Genomic DNA, 21782 nt, shown 5'->3' with positions numbered 1-21782 from the left:
GTGTCTGGCTCTCTGGAAGCCTGCACTCAGTGGCATACACAGGGTTTAGTGCTGTGTCCCTTGCTGTTTAAGGTGTACATTAATAATCCTAACATCAGAAATATGATCAATTGTTTGCTGACAAAAATGGGTGGTGTGCTAAATCGTGAAGAGGCAGGCCTTAGACTACAGAGTGATAGAGATAAAACTATAAGATATAGATAGGAGCAAAATTAAGCCATTCAGCCCATTGAATCTGCTCTGACTAAAGTAATTCTACAATAATCCCACTTTCCTGCACTTGGTCCATAGCCTCGAATGTTATGACACTTCAACTGCTCATCTAAATACTTCTTACAGGTTGTGAGGTTTCCCCCTTTAACTATCCTCCCAGGCAGTGCACTCCAGACCCCCACCTTCTGGGTGGAAAAACATTTCCTCAAATCCCCTTTAAACCTCCTCCTTTCACTTTAAACTATGCCCTTTTACTAAGTCGAACAGTTACTTTCTATTCATCCTATTCATGCCCCTCAGATTCCTCTCCATCTCTATCAGGTCTTCCCTTAGCCTGCCCTGTTCCAAAGAAAACAACCTGTGCTTATCCAGCCTCTCGTCATAGTTACGCTGCTCCATTCCAGGCAACATCCTGGTGAATCTCCCTCTGCATCCCCCTCCAGTGCAATCACATCCTTCCCAAAGTGCAGTGACCAGACCTGTACACAGTACTCCAGCCATAGCCTGACCAAAGTGCTGTACAGCTCCAACATAACCTCTCTGCTTTATAATCAATGCAATGACTGATAAAGGTAGGTGTCCCATAGTCCTTCTTAACTATCCTATTAACCTGTCCTGGAACCTTCAGTGACCTGTGGATAAGCTCTCCAAGATTCCGCTGTTCCTCTGAGCTTTCTACTGTCCTGCCATTGAGTGCTCCCTTGTCCTGTTCCTTCTTCCAAAGTGCATCACCTCACATTTACCAGGGTGAAATTTCATTTGTCACTGATCTGACCAATCCATTTATATTCTCCTGTAACCTAACAGCTTCCTCTTCACTATCAACTACCTGGCCAATTTTTGTGTCATCCAAAGTTATTTATCTTCCTACACCAATTCTCATTGATATCCTTTATGAATATTGCAAACAATGAGGGACCCATCACTGATCCCTGTGGTACACCACTGCACACCAGGTTCCACACACCACATTCTCGCACCACCCTCTCCCTCCTGCTATGAAGCCAATTTTGGATCCACCTTGTCATGTTATCCTGGATCCCATATGTTCACTTATCTCATATGGAATGGAGTTTAGCTGGTAAGATGGACACAGAACTGGCTTAGTCATTGGAGACCAAGAGAAGTGGTAGAAGGATACTTTTTGAAATGGAGGTTTGTGACAATTGGTGTTATACAGGGACCAGTGCTGGGACCTCTGCTGTTCATGATCTACATAAATGATTTTGAAGAAAGCGTGGCTTGTCTAATTAGTAAATTTGCATACAATACAAAGATTGGCAGTGTTTGGAGGTTTGGCAGATAATGGGGAGGATTGTCAGAGGATACAGCAGGATATAGATCAATTGGAGGTATGGGCAGAATAATGGCAGATGGAATTTAATTCAGACAAATGTGAGGTGATGCATTTTGGAAGATCAAGTACAGGTGGAAATTATACAGTGAATGGCAGAACCCTGAGGAATATTGATATGCAGAGGGATCTGGGTGTGCAGGTCCACAGAAGGTGACAGTGCAGGTAGTTATGGTAATAAATGTCTATGGCATGCTTGCCTTCATTGGAAAGGTCGAAAAGTGTGATGCTGGAAAAGCACAGCAGGTTAGGCAGCATCCGAGGAGCAGGAGAATCAACTTTTCAGGTATATGTCCTTCCTAAGGAATTTTGGATGATGGGTGTTTGCTGAGAGATAAATAGGAGGGGTTGTGGGGTGGTGCTGGGGGTGGGGGATGGGCAAGTTGTTGGGAAGGTCGATCCAGGTGGGGACTGATGGTGATAGGTCGGATCAGAGGGTGGAGTGGATAGGTGGGACAATTGGACAGTCATTGGAAGGGGCATTGAGTATAAGGATAAGCAAGTTAAACTACAGGTTTATAGAACTTTAATTAGGCCACGCTTGGAATATTGTGTACAGTTCTGGTCACCACACTACCAGAAGGATGTGAATGCTTTGGAGAGGTACAGAGAAGTTTTTTTTAAATTTTTAAATAATTTGTGGGATATGAGCATCACTGGCTGGGCCCAGTATTTATTGCCCGTCCCTAGCTGCCCTTGAGAAGATGGTGGTGAGCTGATTTTTTGAACCGCTGCAGTCCATGTGATGTGGGTTGACCCACGATGCTATTAGGAGGGAATTCCAGGATCTTGACCCAGCAACAGTGAAAGAAAGACAATATATTTCCAATTCAGGATGGTGAGTGGCTTGGAGGGGAACTTGAAGGTAATGGTGTTCACATTTATCTGCTGCCCTTGTCTTTCTAGATGAAAGCGGTCGTAGGTTTGAAAGGTACTGCCTGAGAATTCTTGGTGAGTTTCTGCAGTGCATCTTGTAGATAGTACACACCACTGCTACTGAGTGTTGGTGGGGGAGGGAGTGAATGTATGTGGATGCAATGCCAATCAAGTGGCTGCTTTGTCCTGGATGATGTCAAGTTTCTGGAGAATTGTTGGAGCTGCACCCACCCAGGCAAGTGAGGAGTATTCCATCACACTCCAAACTTGTGCCTTGTAGATGGTGAACATCAGGAGTCAGGAGGCGATTTAATCGCCACAGTATTCCTAGCCTCTGACCTCCTCTTGTAGCCACTGTGTTTATGAGATGAGTCCAGTTTAGTTTCTGGTCAATGATAACTCCCCAAGACGTTGTTGTGGGGGATTCAATGATAGTAACACTGTTGAATGTTGAGGGGTGGTGGTTAAATCGTTTCTTATTGTGATGATCCTTACAGGATCTGTATCCCCGGGTTCTCTTCCTTTTCATGTATTCATCCAGCTTTGGTGGGTTCCTTGATCCCACCACGGCAGGTGGTGGAATTTGAATTCAATAAAAGAAAACTCTGGAATTAAGAATCAGGAAGTCATTGTCGATTGTTGGAAAACCCCATTTGGGTCACTAATGTCCTTTAGGGAAGGAAACTGCCATCTTTACCTGGTTTGGCCTACATGTGATTCCAGACCCACAGCAAATTGGTTGACTCTCTGTTGCCCTCTGAAACAGAGTCAAGATTAGAGTGGGGCTGGAAAACCACAGCAGGTCAGGCAGTATCCAAGGAGCAGGAAAAATCGATGTTTCGGACAGGAGCCCTTCATTAGGAATCCTGCCTGAAATGTCAATTTTCCTGTTCCTCAGATGCTGCCTGATCTATTGTGCTTTTCCAGCATCACTCTAATTTTGACTCTGATCTCCAGCATCTGCAGTCCTCACTCCTGCCCTCTGAAACAGCCTAGCAAGCCATTCAGTTTTACCAACTGCTACAAAGTCTCAAAGAAATGAAACGTTGCGAATGACCGGACACTGGCCTAGGCACCAGAAAAGGCAACGGCACATACCGCCCTGTCAACCCTGCATAGTCCTCCTCACTAACATCTGGGGGCTAGCACCAAATCTGGGAGAGCTGTCTCACAGACTAGTCAAACAACAGCCTGACACAGGCATACTCAAAGAATCATAGCTTACAGACAAAGTCCCAGACACCACCATCACCATCCCTGATTGTCCTGTCCCAATGGCAAGACAGACCCAGCAGAGGGAGCAGCTCAGTGGAATACAGTCAGCAGGGATTTGCTCCAGGAGTCCTCAACGTTGACTCTGGACCCCATGAAGTCTCATGGTTTCAGGTTAAACACAGGCAAGGAAACCTCCTACTGATTACCATGTACCGTCCTCCCTGGGCTGATGACTTTGGTTAGGCCACAGTTGGAGTACTGTGTGCAGTTCTGGTCGCCTCACTTTAGGAAAGATGTGGAAGCTTTGGAGAGGGTGCAGAGAAGATTTACCAGGATGTTGCCTGGAATGGAGAGTAGGTCGTACGAGGATAGGTTGAGAGTTCTCGGCCTTTTCTCGTTGGAACGGCGAAGGATGAGGGGTGACTTGATAGAGGTTTATAAGATGATCAGAGGAATAGATAGAGTAGACAGTCAGAAACTTTTTCCCCGGGTACAACAGAGTGTTACAAGGGGACATAAATTTAAGGTGAAGGGTGGAAGGTATAGGGGAGATGTCAGGGGTGGGTTCTTTACCCAGAGAGTGGTGGGGGCATGGAATGCGCTGCCCGTGGGAGTGGTAGAGTCAGAATCATTGGCGACCTTTAAGCGGCATTTGGACAGGTACATGGATGGGTGCTTAATCTAGGTTAGAAGTTCGGCACAACATCGTGGGCCGAAGGGCCTGTTCTGTGCTGTATTGTTCTATGTTCTATGTTCTATGAATCAGTATCCTCCATGTTGAACAACAATTGGGGGAAACACTGAGGATGGAAAGGGCACAAAATGTATTCTGGGAGGATTTCAATATCCACCATCAAGAGTTGCTTGGCAGCAGTACTACTGATCAAGCTGGTCGGGTCCTAAAGGACATAGCTGTTGGACTGAGTCTGTGGTAGGTGGTGAGGGAACCAACAAGAGGGAAAAACATGCCTGACCTCATCCATAACAATCTGCCAGCTGCAGATGCATCTGTCCGTGACAGTGAGAGAGATCACTGCAAGGTTCTTTTGAAGACAAAGTCCCACCTTCACATTGAGAATACCCTCCATTGTGTTGTGTGGCACGATCACCGTGCTAAATGGGACAGACTTCAAACAGATCAAACAACTCCAGACTAGGCATCCATGAGGCGCTGTGGGCCATCAACAGCAGCAGAACTGTACTCCAGCACAATCTGTCACCTCATGGACTGGCATATGCCCCACTCACCCATTACCATCAAGCCTAGGATCGACCCTGGTTCAATGGAGAGTGCAGGAGGGCATGACAGGAGCAGCACCAGGCATAACTGAAGATGAGGTGTCAACCTGGTGAAGCCACCAAACAGGATTACTTGCATGGCAAACAGCATAAGAGTAATACCACAACTAATGGATCAGATTTAAACTCTTCAGTCCTGTCACATCCAGTCATGTATGGTGGTGGACAATTAAACAACCTACTGGAGGAGGAGACTCCATAAATATCCCCATCCTCAATGATGGAAGAGTCCAGCACATTAGTGCAAAAGATAAGGCTGAAAGTTTCGCAGCAATCTTCCAGTATCTGGAACACACTGCCAGAGGTGGTGGTGGAAACAGACACAACAGCAGAATTCAAGAAGCACCTGGATGAATAAATGAATAAGAGGGGAATAGAGGGATACGGATCCTGTAAATGAAGACAGTTTTAATATGGAAGGGCAAAATGTGTCAGCACAGTTCTAGAGGACAACAGGGTCTCTTCCTGTGCTGTATTGTTCTCTACACCTTCTTTAACAGTTTATGTGAGACCTTGTCAAAAACTTGGTTGAAATCCAGATAAACTATATCAACTGCCCTCAATTCATCAATACACCTGATCACCTCCTCGAAATATTCAATCAAATCCATTAGGCTTGACCTTCCTCTAACACAACATCATTATCCTTGACAGCTGAACAGATAGGCCAGCAATGTAACTGTGACGTCACCACCTCCCATTTGGCAGATTGTAATATTTTAAATGATAAAAGGATTTGATAGATGCAGACAAATGATTTCTTCAGCTGGGTTGGTGGGAGGGAAGGGGGTAGATCTGAACCAGGAGTAGAATGTTAAAGTTTGAGCCAGGCAGGAAGCATTTCTACATAAGTGGTCATTTCTGTAACCATGTAAGATGCCGAAAACTGTAGAGGGAAATGGACAATACCACAGTCCAGCAGTAGTGAGTATTCCAGCAAGGCCCAGATGGAGGCACATTTACACTTGAGTCTAACCCTGTGCTGTCCCTGTCCTGGGAATGTTGGTGGGGATTGGGTGAAGGGAGCTTTACTTTGTAACTACCCCCATGCGATCGCTGCCCTGGGAGTGTTTGATGGGGCAGTGTGTTGAGGAAGCTTTACTGTGTATTTAGAAAAGGAATTGTGAAGGTGATTATTAGGGTGAATAGGAAGTGGCTCTCACCTGGGTTAGCAGCTTGAAGGTGTGACTATAAGTCGGCCGTGAGTACACAAACACAGGTAGTGAGAAGTTGACACTGTGCAGCTCAGACACTCGCAGAGCCTCCTTGATCCTGGAGCGGACAAACCTGATGGCATTGCTGCTGGACTGTAGCATTGAGTCCAGGTAGATGGAGGGGAAGATTGCTGTGCTGTTGGTCCACAGCCAGCTCAGCAGCTCGTTCCGGGATATCTCCACGTCTGGACAGCGGCCCGTGTAATTGGCCACGTTATTCTTATAGTCATGATTGTAGCAGTCGGGGAACAGATAGAAGCCCCACAAACTGTGTGGCCGGAAGTTTCTCGCCTTGCGCAGAGTCTCGACCATGAACCTCTGCGCTGATTGTTCAAACTCAAACTGGGCCTGTCTGTTGACTTGAATCTCAGGCCAATCCGGGTGTTTCTCAGACACCAGACGCCGGGAATTATTCCGGTAAATCTCCTTGTCCTTCCAATTCCGAATCCAGAGAGGCCTCCACTCCTCCCAGTCGATCACTGCTAGACCCTTGGTGGTCTGTGACCTCATATAACGCTCAATGTCTCTCTCCATTGCGGTCAGGTGTTCCAGGAGGCTACTGTTCTGTGGGACACCACCATTCACTGCTTGCTGACCCTGGTAATAAGGGTATTTACCCAGCCTTTCTTTGTAGAAGATGGTTAAATTCTGGTTATAAAAGCCTTCATTTGGAGATGATGTTATGTCAAACATGCTGAGGTCCAGATTGACTGAGTGACGGACACAATCCTGTGTTGGTGCATTCCAAACAGTCACAAAGGGTTTATTCCCAAATCGGGAGCTTTGTTTCAGCTGACCTCTGCTCTTTGACACCAGGAGGGTCACCACACAGGCCAGAGCCTTAGCAACAGAAGCGGCTCTTTGGGCCATGACTCCTCTGCCTTTCAGTCAGTCACCCTCCTGTTTCTGGAGAAGCTCTGGTTCCAGTTTATCCTCAACTCCAGAGCCTGAAACAGAGAAAACCATTGAGAGTACAGAGTACAGTCACATCATATCCACACACTGTCTTACTTCCATTTACCCTCCACTCTCCGGCAGGTTTCTAATGCCCATACCAGCCTTCTACCTCCTTGCCACAGCCTCTCCTTTACCCACAGCTTATCCACACAAACCCCCCAACCCCCACCCCCCCAACACACAGACTCTCATTGAGGCAACAGAAACATAAATTATAGGAGCAGGAGGAGACCATTTGGCCCTTTGAGCCTGCTCCGCCATTCATCACGATCATGACTGATCATCCAACTCAGTAGACTAAACCTGCTTTCTCCCCATAACCTTTGATCCCACTCGCCCCTACAGCTATATCTAGCCACCTCTGGAATACATTCAATGTTTTATCATCAACCACTTCCTGTACTAATGAGTTCCACAGGCTCACCAATCTTTGGGTAAAGAAACGTCTCCTCATCTCCATCCTAAATGGTCTACCCTGAATGCACAGACTGTGACCCCTGGTTATTGGACACACCCATCATCAGGAACATCCTCACTGCGTCCACCCGGTCTTGTCCTGTTAGACCTTCGTAAGTCTTTATGAGATTCCCCCTCATTCATCTGAACTCCAGTGAAAACAATCCTAATCTTGTCAATCTCTCACATGCCAGTCCCACCATCCCTGGAATCAGCCTGGTACACTCCCTCAAGAGCAAGGGCATCCTTCCTCAGAAAAGGAGAACAAAACTGCACACCATATTCTAGTTGTGGCCTCACCAAGGCCCTGTATAACTGTAAGAACACATCCCAGCTCCTGGACTTGAAACCTCGCAATGAAGGCCAACATACCATTTGCTTTCTTCACCACCTGCTGCACCTTTCCCTTCAGTTCCTAAGTCAACAATTGAACATAATGATTATGAAGAGATAGCACCAGAAAATATTGGGAAAGTGAATTAATGTTAGTGAAAGTCTTTTCTATCCTTGCAAAGGGGAAGTTGGACATAGACCCCACTGGCTCTACAGGGCAGCACAGTGGCTCAGTGGTTAACACTGCTGCCTCACCGTGCAAGGGACATGGGTTCAATTCCAGCTTCAGGGGACTGTCTGTGGGGAGTCTGCATGTTCTCCCCGTGTCTAAGTGGGTTTCTTTCAGGTGCTCCGGTTTCCTCCCACAGTTCAAAGTTCAGGTGGTTGGCCCTGGGAAATGCAGGGTTACAAGGATAGGGTACAGGGATAAGTCTGGCGTGTGGGATGCTCCTTGCAGAGTCAGTATGAACTTGTTGGGCCAAAGGGCCCATTTCCACAACGTAGCGATTCGAGGAAATCTCTCAAGTCATTCCCAACATACTTCACCTGATCCCAATTTTGTTCTGTTCATCCTGAATCTGCTTAATCCCAATTCCCAGCCCCTTTCCCCAGATTTGAAAATCTACCAGCAACCTTCAGCTATTCAGAAAATGGGGCCACGGTGCAAAACAATGGAATTTCTGGTGTGAGATTTTAGCTCACTTAGCCTAACACTGTCTTAAATTACATACCAATTACAGACAAGTTTGCTCTACATACCAGCCAGCAGCAGAACTCCAAGACTGATGTAATCTCCCCAGACAGTTCCACTCTGAATGCCACACCTCACCCACCCCACCCCATCTGCCCGAGACAAAGCGCAAACCCCACGAGATAAACAAAGCAACAGGGCAGACTCAGACACGATGGTGGAAGAATTCTCCCAGTTCTTGTTCTGAGCTGACAGGAGATCAAACACCTACCTGTCTTGTCAAGTCCTGGAAATAAATTAGCAAGTGTTACTGACTGCTGCACACTTACACACACGAGGTTTGTGATCCTGCACTGGGTCTGATTCACTGATCCTTGACACAATAGCCCAGTTTGATACTAAAAGGAAAAACTGTTTCATTTCAAACAACAAACTATCATCAAGGTCACTTCTAAAGTCTGGGAACTGACTGAGGGAGAAAAGGAATTCAGCCTGGCCCTGTATCCCTCTGCCCACACCCTACACAACCATCCTAGAGACCCCCTACCCTTCCTGAACACTAGTTATTACAATCAAGTCATTTGGAAGATCTCAATCGCTCTTTGTTCAGAGGTAGTGTAAGAGTTTGTTCAGGGTGAGGGACATTTTATACAAACTATGTGGCCATGAAAAGAGCCTGAAGTTATTTGATGCAGTTTCTAACTTTTAAAGTTATTGTACACTCAAGGCCAGGAGCAGCAGAACTCAGCAGTTGCGTCAGCAGTTTGTACTGTGGGAGCTGACCTCAGTGTGAGGGCTGATGGAGGACAGAGTTTAATTCATTCCTGATACTTCATTGGACATGGGCATCACTGGCTGGGCCAGCATTTATTGCCCGTCCCTGGTTGCTCGCGAGAAGGTTCTGCCTTCTTGAAGTGCGTAGTCCACGCGTAAATCATTTGAAAAGATGGAAACCATGTTGGTGGGAGGTCGGAACATGCAATGATTCCGTTAATCCGCTCAAAGGGAACACTGATGTCACCTGCTTGGTTTATGGAGATTGGGGAAGTACTAATTAGAACCACACACTCCACCCCAAGTCCTCTTACCCAATACCGTCTCCACTCTCACAACCTTCTGGATTCTCCAATTCTGGTCTCTTGAGCATCCCTGGTTTTAATGCACGTCCCTTGTTACCCTGCCTCCAACTGCCTGGATCCTAAGATCAGCAATTCCCTCCTTAAATACCTCAACAGCCTGGCCAGCGATGCCTTCATCCTGTGAGTAAATGAATAAAGAAACTTCTCACTGGCTACAGGACATTTGGTAAAGTCTCCTTTGACAAAGCTCGGGGTCACATGACTGAATGACCTTGCTCAAATGTAAAACCTTATCAGTGACTGGCATCTTAATCAATATGTCAAACCCCTTATTAAACATCAGTTAAACTCCAGCTGGTATATTGTATTAAGTTATCGGCACTACGTTTTAATGCCTCAGAGAAACGATTGACTCAGGTAATACTAAAATGAAGGAATTCAACAAAATAGAAAAACTGGGAAGGACAAAGAACAATACAACACAGGAGCAGGCACTTCTGCCCTCTGAGCCTGCACCTACACATTTTGTCCTTCCACATTAAAACTGTCTTCACTTACAGGATCTGTATCCCTCTATTCCTACCTAGTCATATATTCATCTAAATGTTTCTTCAATGCTGCCATTGTGTCTGCTTCCACCCCCTCCTCTGGTAGTACCTTCCAGCCACTCACCACCCTTTGTGTGAAAAATGTGGCTCGCACATCGCAGTTAAACTTACCCCCCACCCCTGCACCTTGAACCCGTGGCCCTAGTAATTGGCCCTTCCACCATGGAAAAGGCTTCATACTTTCCACTCTATCCATGCCATTCACAATCTTATAAACTTCTATCAGGTCTTTCCTCAACCTTCTGCATTCCGTTTCTTCTTAGCTAAAATCCGCCATTCAAGGCAACATCCTGATAAACCTTTTCTGCATCCTCTCCAAAGCATCCACATCCTGCTAGTAGTGTGGTGACCAGAACTGTACACAATATTCCAACTGTGGCCTAACTAAAATTCTATAAAGCTGCAGCATAACTTGTCTATCCTTATACTCAATGCCCCTTCCAATGAAGGCAAACATATCATAGGCCTTTTATTACTATATCTACCTTCAGTGGTCTGTGGGCCTGCACATAAATACTCCCAAGAGCTCTACCATTCCCTTTAAAAATTTCCACCTACACTTGACCTTCCAAAGTGCGTCACCTCACATTTGTCCAGATTACACTCCATATGCCATTTTTTTGCTCATGCCTTTGACTGATCGATACCTTGGTATATTCTCTGACAATCCTCCTCACTATCTGCAACTCCAACAATCTTTGTATCATCCGCAAGTTACTAATTATGTTTTCCTCCAAATTATTTATGTAGATCACAAACAGCAGAGGTCCCAGCACTGATCTCTGTGGAACACCACAAGTCATAACCTTCCATTCTGAAAAGCATCCTTCTACTGCTGGGACTTCTACCCTGTCTCCGATGACTACTTTAGTTCTGTATCCATCTTGCCAGCTCACCCTGATAACATGTGACTTCACCTTTTATACCAGACTGCCATAAGTGACCTTGTCAGAGATTTTACTGAGGTCCATGTAGACAACGGCAACTGCTTTTCCCTCAATTATCTTTGTTGCCAACTCTAAAAAACTTGATCAAGCTGGGATCACACTCCTTAGAGTGGTTTACAAAATTATGAGGGGCATGGATAGGATAAATAGGCAAAGGCTTTTCCCTGGGGTCGGAGAGTCCAGAACTAGAGGGCATAGGTTTAGGGTGAGAGGGGAAAGATATAAGAGAGACCTAAGGGGCAACTTTTTCATGCAGAGGGTGGTACGTGTATGGAATGAACTGCCAGAGGAAGTGGTGGAGGCTGATACAATTGCAACATTTAAGAGACATTTGGATGGGTATATGAATAGGAAGGGTTTGGAGGGATATGGGCCGGGTGCTAGCAGGTGGGACTAGATTGGGTTGGGATATCTGGTCGGCACGGACAGGTTGTTTCTATGCTGTACATCTCTATGACTCTATGTTCGAGGGAGCTGCTTAAAAATTGAAGTTTTATTGTTCTTCCTTATTTCCAAGGCATCTCTAAGAGTCAGTGGGGGAGCAGTGAACACAGGCTTCAAGCAAATGAACAAAATAATTATCCAGTGTGTTATTAAGTACCTGGGGCAGCTACTTGAAATGCTGCACAGGAACGTCTAACAGTGTCAGTCTGTGTAGGGGATTAGAGTTTAATTAGTACAGTCGCATGTCAATGGTTTATAACCATTTACCTGTAGCTAGAGTCTAGTTATGATAAATAGTCATTCTTTTTAATTGCAGAAACCTGGTCTGTTCTTTCTGTCAACCTGGGTCTAAACAATAGGAAAATCAGAAGTCTCTATACCTCTATAAAATCTTTTTAATTTTTGTGATGACTCCAATAGTGGTGCTAGATTTCCAGCATGAAACCCGAGTGGAGGCTAACAGTGAGATTGTTTGGAAAGTTATTTCAAGCAGCTAGGATGGGCACAATCAATTGAATGGCTTCTCTCAAGTATTTGTAATCTTGTGACAGTTTATTTCTCTAATGTAACTAAAATCCAGCTCAGCCATGGCCATTTGGCTCACCAGGTCCATATGAATGAGCCTGCTTCCCACAAACCTCATCAGTCCTTAGTTCACCACAAGTTGTCACTACATCCTGCCATCCTTCCTTCCCTGTAATGTTTAACCTGCATCACTCTGAACACCATCCACAGCATTCAACTGGTTACCCACATTTGGAGCATGTTCACATTCTCCCCAGTCTCTGTGGGAAGAAGTTTGCAAATTTCAAATTGAACTGTTTTTAAATATGTCCTAATAATTTTCTAAACAAAGTTTAGGGAGAGAAAGGTTTCTCCGGAATTTGCCATGGGTTTGGTTAGTGGCTGGGCTACTTATCAGTCGCTGCTATGACTAAGATACTCTCTGTCCCTCTTTCTTGCTGTCTCAGTCTCTCTCCCGCGCCCTATCTCTCGCTGTCTTTCTTTCCATGTCCCCATCTCTCAGTGTCTTCGTTTCTAGCTGTTTTGTCTTTCTATCTCTCCCTGTTCCTGTGTCTGCCTCTGTCATTTTCCTTCTGTTCCTGTCACATTCTGTGTCTCCATCCTTCTCCTTCTATCCCTGTCACTCTCTGTCTCCCTGTCCGTCCCACACTCTCTCTCTCACACACACTCCCCCACCGTCTCTCCCTCGCAATCTATGTCCCTGTCCTTGTTACCCTCCCCTCCCCTCCCCTCCCTGTCATTCTCTCTCTGTCTGTCTGTTGTTTTACATCATGTTTCTCTCTTGGATTCTGTTACTTTGTCTCAGTTTCCATTGTTCTCTGTTATTTTGTATCAGTTTTCCTCTTACTTTGTATCCAGTTGTTTCCTCCTGTTTCTCGGTGCAGCTCCCCCCCGTCCGCGGCCGGAACACGAGGCCACACGGCGGCCTCAGGCCGGAGATCGATTTAAATCCACTTCCGTGAAGCAGCAGCAGCAGCCGCCCTCCGGCCGCCGGCACCGACCTGAACTGCAGCCCCTCCGCCTCCCCGGGCCCGGGCCTGAGCCCCCGCCGCCCCTCGGCCCATCCCCCGGCTGCTGCTCCCGCCCCTCACACACCCACCTTCCCCAGGACCGACCTCTCCCCAGCTCCCCAACCCCCACCACGGGACCCGCCCCAGGCCCACTTCAACACCACACCCTCACTCAACACGACCCCCCTCCACCGGGACCCACACCCACCCCCCACCTCACCCCCACTCGGGACACTCACCCACCCTCCACCTCACCCCCTCCCCCGGGACCCACACTCACCCCCACCCGGTACCCTCACCCCCCTCCACCTCCCCCCTCCCCCGGGACCCACACCCACCCCCCACCTCACCCCCACTCGGGACACTCACCCACCCTCCACCTCACCCCCTCCCACCGGGTACCCTCACCCTCCCTCCACCTCCCCCCCTCCCACCGGGACCCTTACCCAACCACCACCTCTCCCCAGGACCCTCACCCACCCTCCACCTCACCCCCCCCCCCCCCCCCCCGGGACCCTCACCCACCCTCCACCTCACTCCCCCCCCCCCCCCCCCCGAACCCTCACCCACCCTCCACCTCTCACCAGGACCGTCACCCACCCTCCACCTCTCCCTGGGACCCTCTCCCTGTGACCCACACCCACCCTCCACCTCCACCCGGGACCCACACCCACCCTCCACCTCCACCCGGGACCCTCACCCGCCCTCCACCTCACCCCCACCCGGGACACTCACCCACCCTCCACCTCACCCCCCACCCGGTATCCTCACCCTCCCTCTACCACCCTCCACCTCTCCCTGGGACCCTCACCCACCCTCCACCTCTCCCCGGGACCCTCACTCACCCTCCCCCTCTCCCTGGGACCCTCACTCACCCTCCCCCTCTCCCTGGGACCCTCACTCACCCTCTACCTCTCCCTGGGACCCTCACTCACCCTCTACCTCTCCATGGGACCCTCACTCACCCTCCACCTCTCCCCGGGACCCTCACTCACCCTCCACCTCTCCCTGGGACCCTCACTCACCCTCTACCTCTCCATGGGACCCTCACTCACCCTCCACCTCTCCCCGGAACCGTCACCCACCCTCCACCTCTCCCCGGGACCCTCACTCACCCTCCACCTCTCCCTGAGACCCTCACTCACCCTCTACCTCTCCATGGGACCCTCACTCACCCTCCACCTCTCCCCGGGACCCTCACTCACCCTCCACCTCTCCATGGGACCCTCACTCACCCTCTACCTCTCCATGGGACCCTCACTCACCCTCCACCTCTCCCCAGGACCCTCACTCACCCTCCACCTCTCCCTGGGACCCTCACTCACCCTCCACCTCTCCCCGGGACCCTCACCCCCGCCGGGACCCTCACCCACCCTCCACCTCTCACTGGGACCCTCACCCACCCTCCACCTCTCCCTGGGACCCTCACCCACCTTCCACCTCTCACTGGGACCCTCAAATACCCTCCACCTCCCCCTGGGACCCTCACCCACCCTCCACCTCTCACCGGGACCCTCACCCACACCCACCCTCCACGGGACCCTCACTCACCCTCCACCTCTCCATGGGACCCTCACCCACCCTCCACCTCACCCCCACCCTTGGACACTCACCCACACTCCACCTCTTGCCACCCCCCACCCGGGACCCTCACCCACCCTCCACCTCACCCCCTCCCGGGACACTCACCCACCCTCCACCTCCCCTCCCCCCACCGGGACCCTCACCCACCCACCACCACCCCCTGGGACCCTCACCTACCCTCCACCTCTCACCAGGACCCACACCCACCCTCCACCTCCCCCCCGGGACCCTCACCCACCCTCCACCTCTCCCCGGGACCCTCACTCACCCTCCACCTCTCCCTGGGACCCTCACCCACCCTCCACCTCTCCCCGGGACCCTCACTCACCCTCTACCTCTCCATGGGACCCTCACCCACCCTCCACCTCTCCCCGGGACCCTCACTCACCCTCCTCCCTTCCCCGGGACCCTCACCCACCCTCCACCTCTCCCCGGGACCCTCACTCACCCTCCTCCCTTCCCCGGGACTCTCACCCACCCTCCACCTCTCCCACCCTCCACCTCTCCCCGGGACCCTCACCCACCGTCCACCTCTCACCGGGACCCTCACCCACCCTCCACCTCCCCCCCCCCCAGGACACACAACCACCATCCACCACTCCCCCCGGGACACACTCCCACCCTCCACCACTCCCCGGGACCCTCACCCACCCTCCACCTCCCCCCCAGGATACACAGCCACCCTCCACCACTCCCCCCGGGACACGCTCCCACCCTCCACCACTCCCCGGAACCCTCAGCCACCCTCCACCTCCCCTCCAGGACACACAACCACCCTCCACCACTCCCCCCGGGACACACTCCCACCCTCCACCTCTCCCCGGGACCCTCACCCACCCTCCACCTGTCCCCGGGACCCTCACCCACCCTCCACCTCTCCCCGGGACCCTCACCCACCCTCCACCTCTCCCCGGGACCCTCACTCACCCTCCACCTCTCCCCGGGTCCCTCACCCACCCTCCACCTCTCCCTGGGACCATCGCCCCCCCCCCCCCCACCTTTCCCCTCGACCCTCACCCACCCTCCACCTCTCCCCGGGACCCTCACCCACCCTCCACCTCTCCTCGGGACCCTCACCCACACTCCACCTCTCCTCGGGACCCTCACCCATCCTCCACCTCTCCCCGGGACCCTCACCCACCCTCCACCTCTCCCCGGGACCCCACTCCTCCCCACCCCCCCGGGGACCCTCACCCACCCTTCACCTCTCCCCGGACCCTCACCAACCCTCCACATCCCCCGGGACTCTCACCCACCCTCCACTTCATCCCCCCACCCCCGGGACTCTCACCTACCCTCCACTCCACACCCCGGGACCCACAACTACCCTCCACTCTCCCACCCTGGGACCCTCACCCACCCTCCACATCACCCTGGGACCCTCACCCTCCCTCCAGTTCCCCCCCTCCCATCCCAGGACTCATACCTACCCTCCACTTCCCCCCGGGACCCTCACCCACCCTCCACTTCCCCCTGGGACCCTCACCCACCCTCCACCTCCCCTGAGACCCACACCCACCCTCAACCTCCCCAGGACCTACACCCATCCTCCACCTCCCCTGAGACCCACATGTACCCTCCACCTCCTCTGGAACCCACACCCATCCTCCACCTCCCCTGAGACCTACACCCACACCCACCATCCCTTGGGATCTACACCCTCCCCCATCCTCCACCTCTCCCGGACCTACACCCACCTCTACTATCACCCTCCACCTCCCCTAGGACCTATATCCACCCTTTAACCCCCCCCAGGGACTCTCACCCACCCTTCACCTCCCAGGGTCCTACAGCCACCCCCACCCTCCCCGAGGATCTACACCCACCCCCACTCGCCATCTCCCCCTCCACCAGTACCAACTCCTCATACCCTTGGACGTGGCCTCACCTCTCACCCAGCAACCTCCCTTACCCCCCCCCCTCCCCTCTTTGAAGGTAGCCCAATGCTTATGTACAGTTCTTCCATCAATCTCTCATTCCAGTCAATCTTGCCTAGATTTGTTCTCACCTGCAAAATCCAATCTCCACCAATTGATTTTTCTTACTCTGGGTTGTCCATTGTCACTCTCATTCATCCTCCTGAACCTTATGATACAACTATCACTGTCTCCTAAATGTTTTCTAACTAGTACTTGATCCACTTGGTCCACCTCATTCCCAAGGACCTGGTCCAACAAAGCATCCTTCTGTGTTGAAATGGACTCATGGTGCAGTAGGAAATGCTTCCAAACGCAATCGAAGAATATTTATCCCAGTTGGGTCTTTATTTGGGTAGTTGAAGTTCCCCATCAATGTTAGCATCTCTCTGGGATTGCCCTTCAGATGAGATCTCTATATCCTTTCCACTTGGTGGTGGTCTATACACTATACCATTTTTTGTTTAGCGGTAACCAAATTGATTCGGTCATTTAACCTTCTGGGACATCCCTTTTTTTGATAAAATAAAATGAAATTTTATTGATGTGAATTCCGACAATGGTATCACATACTGCTGAGGTGGTGTGGCAACATGTATCAATTTCATTTTTAAAGAATTATTAGATGTCCTCTTTATTCAGCACTGCAATGCCCTCCTTAGCCAATAGTACTACCCTTCCCCTTGAACAGACTTGATGGGCTGCTCTTAAACCTTATGGTCTTTTTAAGGTGATGGGTCAGTTTCTTGGAGATGACTAGTTATTGGTAGGATTCTTTTCCAGCTGTAAAATCTAAGTCCCTTTCAAGTGGAGTGGACTCAGTGAAAGGAGCAATTGGTGATTACTAGCCCTGTCTCTCACTTTTGTCCAGTGAAAACTGTAGCCTTATGGTATCAGAGTTTAGTGGTGGCACTGAGAGCAAAGAAAATTTACAGCCTAGGAACAGGCCCTTCAGCCTTTCATGCCTGAGCCAATCCAAATCCAGTGTCTAAACCTATTGCCCAATTCCTAACCATCTGTATCCCTCTGCTCCCCACCTACTCATGCATCTGTCCAGATGCATCTTAAATGAATCTACCGTGCCTGCCTCTACCACCTCTGCTGGCAACACGTTCCAAACACCCATCACCCTCTGTGTGAAGTACTTGCTGCATGTATCCCCTTTAAACTTTTCACCTCTCACTTTGAAAGCATGACCTCTCGTTCTTGAATCCTTCACCCTGGGAAAAAGCTTGTCTCTATCCACCCTGTCTGTACCCTTCATCATTTTGTAAACCTCAATCAGGTCCCCCCTCAGTCTCCTTTTTTCTAATGAAAATAAACCTAACCTACTCAACCTCTCTTCATGTCTCTGCACCCTCTCCAAAGCGTCCACATCCTTTTGGTAATGTGGCAACCAGAACTGTACACAGTTCTGAGCTTTGAGTTGGAGGAAAAGTTGGACCTGGACTTACTGGAATCAGCATTCTCTGAGCTGGACTGTACTCTCTGATCATCACAGTTTCCCCTCAACCCTGTAGATACTTTAAAAACACACCCCCTGTCAACATAGTAACTGCACCTTGAAATCTCATGATCTGTGGCTCACCCTGCAGATAATCTATTGAGCAATAAAGGGACCATTCTCTAACCAGATCCTAGTCAAACTGGGGTTAAGGGAAGGCACTAGAGAGGGTGCAGTGAGAGCTCATTGAGTATGATGCTTCTATTGCTAAGTTGGTATTTATAAATGAACAAATGAAGAAATTTGATGAAGAACAGTCTTTTATGATTTTTTCCAGTAACACAATATTCCTTTATGAGGTTTGATTAATTGTCTTGTTAAACTTATTATTGAGGGTTTGTTTATAACAGTTGGGAATACTTATTTATCTATAAGGACTATCTGGAAAAGAAACAGGAAGGTGTTGGACTATCTCTGCATCAAAGTGAATTTCACAACGTGACTTGTAAATGAAGCTAACAGAAGTGCTGTGGATTTCCCACTTTTGATTAAAAATTAAGTGACTTGAAGAAATGGTTAAGTAAAACTTTCGAAGAATGAAAATAAGAGGTTTATTGCCTTAATAACTGAGAAACCTAGTTATGACAGGTGTAGGGCTCCTTATGTTAATGGTTGCTTAACAGGCTTAGCGTTCTGTTCCACAAAAAACACCACAAAGGTGGTTTAGACCCTCTCCTGACATCCTTCTAAGTGGACGAGATCAATTCTCAAAGATCCAATCCAGTTGGTTGGTTGAACTAGACACCTATCATCAATCTACAACTGTCATCATTTTATCTTCATCAGCAGGAAATTAGTGGACGAGAGAAATCATCTTGCTCTTATTTCGAGACCTTTTGCCAGCAGGAATTGTTTCACCTCTTTTTTTATTGTTTTAAAAATCCCCTCATCTCTGCAGAGTTGTGCATTTTTGTGTTACGTGTGTGTGTGTCAAAGCGTGTGATTAAGGGGATAAACTCATAATATTGGATGATAATTTAGGTGTTAACCTGAGTTTGCCACTTGCCTTTAGAATAAGTTTTGTTTCTAATAAATGGATTATTTTGAATTGATTGAAGAGGCCTGGTGGGTATTTCTTTTGTTCTGGATTGATGGAGACAGGTTTAATTAGGATGCTCAACATGGTATTGGATTTTTTTGAGCAGTAATGAAGTGTAGAGAATGGGGAAAAGGCAGGAGATTAGCACTAGATAATAGTTAATGGGCTGAATGACCAACTTCTGCACTGTGATTCTGTAATAGCCAGTTACATCTTTTTGTACTATGTTGGTGATGGAATCAACATGTTTACACATATGGCGCAGCTGGTGGACCAGTGGGGGCTTCATCTACACATTAACAGCACAGAGGTGAAACGAGTGGAGAGTGTCAAGCACCTGGGAGTGGTCATTCACAACAAGCTTTCTTGGACTCTTCATGTGGACGCACTGGTTACAAAGGCTCAATAATATCTCTTCCTCAGGCAGCTGAAGAAATTTGGCATGATAGCGAATACCCTTGCCAACTTTTATAGGTGCGCCATCTGTCTGGATGTATCACTACCTGGTATGGCAACTGTACCATTCAAGATCGGAGATGGTTACAGATAGTGGTGAACTCGGCCCGGACAATCACAAAGACTAACCTCCCATCTACAGAATCCATCTACTAGGCTCACTGTCAAGGAAATAAAGGAGGTAAAAACAATGACTGCAGATGCTGGAAACCAGATTCTGGATTAGTGGTGCTGGAAGAGCACAGCAGTTCAGGCAGCATCCAAGTAGCTTCGAAATCGACGTTTCGGGCAAAAGCCCTTCATCAGGAATAAAGGCAGTGAGCCTGAAGCGTGGAGAGAACTGTCAAGGAAAGGCCACCAGCATTCTCAAAGATCCATCCCACCCTGACAATGTTTTTCTACAACCTCTACCATCGGGGAGAAGGTACAGAAGCCTGAACACACGCACCAGCCAGCTTCAAAAGAGTTCCTACCCTACTGTTGTTAGAATACTGAATGGACTCACAAACTCAGCATTAGTCTGTACCTTTGATTTTGTTTTGCTGCTGTTTACCTATTACTTATCTATGCTATTTAACTATGTGATCTGCCTGTATTTCTTGCAAGACAAAGCTTTTCACTGTGCCTTGGTACATGTGACAATGAGTTCAATTCAATTCAATCATCAGGGCATTACCCTAGTCACTGGCATCACACAATGCATTAAAGAACCAGCACACTGCACAGGATGGAAGTCACTGTCGCCCAGAGAGCTCAGTTTGATGTTTGCTTTCTGATTTTCTTTCTCCTGATTAATGAGTGACATTAAACAATCAGTTACCTTTAATTGGCACATTTTAAGGTAATTCTCTGTTCACAGCTGATAAGTTATTTGATTTTATTGAATTCAGTTTCAGAATTTGCCCTGTTGAAACTGTTGATTTTTGGTACAAGATTGGAATGAGTATAGAGTCAGCAAGGAGTTTGTAATTATAGTCTGGGGAACACAGCAGGGACTGAGTGGCCATCAGTCTCCCCTTGGAGTCAGAAAGGGAGACCACTCCTGATACCAGAAAACATTGTCATTCTGGGAGGTTGTTGTCTAACCCCACATTTCGAGGTAAAAACAATGACTGCAGATGCTGGAAACCAGATTCTGGATTAGTGGTGCTGGAAGAGCACAGCAGGTCAGGCAGCATCCAAGGAGCAGCGAAATCGACGTTTCGGGCAAAAGCCCTTCATCAGGAATAAAGGCAGAGAGCCTGAAGCGTGGAGAGATAAGCTAGAGGAGGGTGGGGGCGGGGAGAAAGTAGCATAGAGTACAATAGGTGAGTGGGGGAGGGGATGAAGGTGATAGGTCAGGGAGGAGAGGGTGGAGTGGATAGGTGGAAAAGGAGATAGGCAGGTAGGACAAGTCCGGACAAGTCATGGGGACAGTGCTGAGCTGGAAGTTTGGAACTAGGGTGAGGTGGGGCAAGGGGAAATGAGGAAACTGTTAAAGTCCACATTGATGCCTTGGGGGTGAATTATAAGACCATAAGACCATAAGACATAGGAGTGGAAGTAAGGCCATTCGGCCCATCGAGTCCACTCCGCCATTCAATCATGGCTGATGCGCATTTCAGCTCCACTTGCTAGCGTTCTCCCCGTAGCCCTTAATTCCTCTAGACAACAAGAACCTATCAATCTCGGCCTTGAAGACATTTAGCGTCCCGGCTTCCACTGCACTCCGTGGCAATGAATTCCACAGGCCCACCACTCTCTGGCTGAAGAAATGTCTCCGCATTTCCGTTCTGAAATGACCCCCTCTAATTCTAAGGCTGTGTCCACGGGTCCTAGTCTCCTCGCCTAACAGAAACAATTTTCTAGCATCCACCTTTTCAAAGCCATGTATTATTTTGTACGTCTCTATTAGATCTCCCCTTAATCTTCTAAACTCCAACGAATACAATCCCAGTATCCTCAGCCGTTCCTCATATGCTAGACCTGTCATTCCAGGGATCATCCGTGTGAATCTCCGCTGGACACGTTCCAGTGCCAGTATGTCCTTCCTGAGGTGTGGGGACCAAAACTGGACACAGTA

At 49.0% G+C, this 21782-nt stretch overlaps 1 protein-coding gene across 2 annotated transcripts in view; it reads right to left on the bottom strand.

Annotated features, from left to right (window-relative positions):
• Positions 1 to 21782, bottom strand: part of LOC140483537 (hyaluronidase-2-like) — a 37604-nt gene that overhangs the window by 5268 nt on the left and 10554 nt on the right. The window contains exons 1-2 of one of the 2 annotated variants that reach the window (XM_072581717.1): positions 13059 to 13237; positions 6121 to 7118 (exon numbers count right to left, since the gene is read on the bottom strand). In XM_072581717.1, coding sequence (XP_072437818.1) covers positions 6121 to 7041 — 921 coding nt within the window. In that variant the 5' untranslated portion in view covers positions 7042 to 7118; positions 13059 to 13237. Of the gene's footprint in view, positions 1 to 6120; positions 7119 to 13058; positions 13238 to 21782 lie in introns of those variants that run through there. The other variant, XM_072581720.1, reaches the window with a different exon arrangement.

Source organism: Chiloscyllium punctatum, chromosome 12, assembly GCF_047496795.1.
Source record: "Chiloscyllium punctatum isolate Juve2018m chromosome 12, sChiPun1.3, whole genome shotgun sequence".
In the NCBI taxonomy this organism is placed as follows: Eukaryota; Metazoa; Chordata; class Chondrichthyes; order Orectolobiformes; family Hemiscylliidae; genus Chiloscyllium; species Chiloscyllium punctatum.
This window is presented reverse-complemented; position numbering and strand designations above follow the sequence as displayed.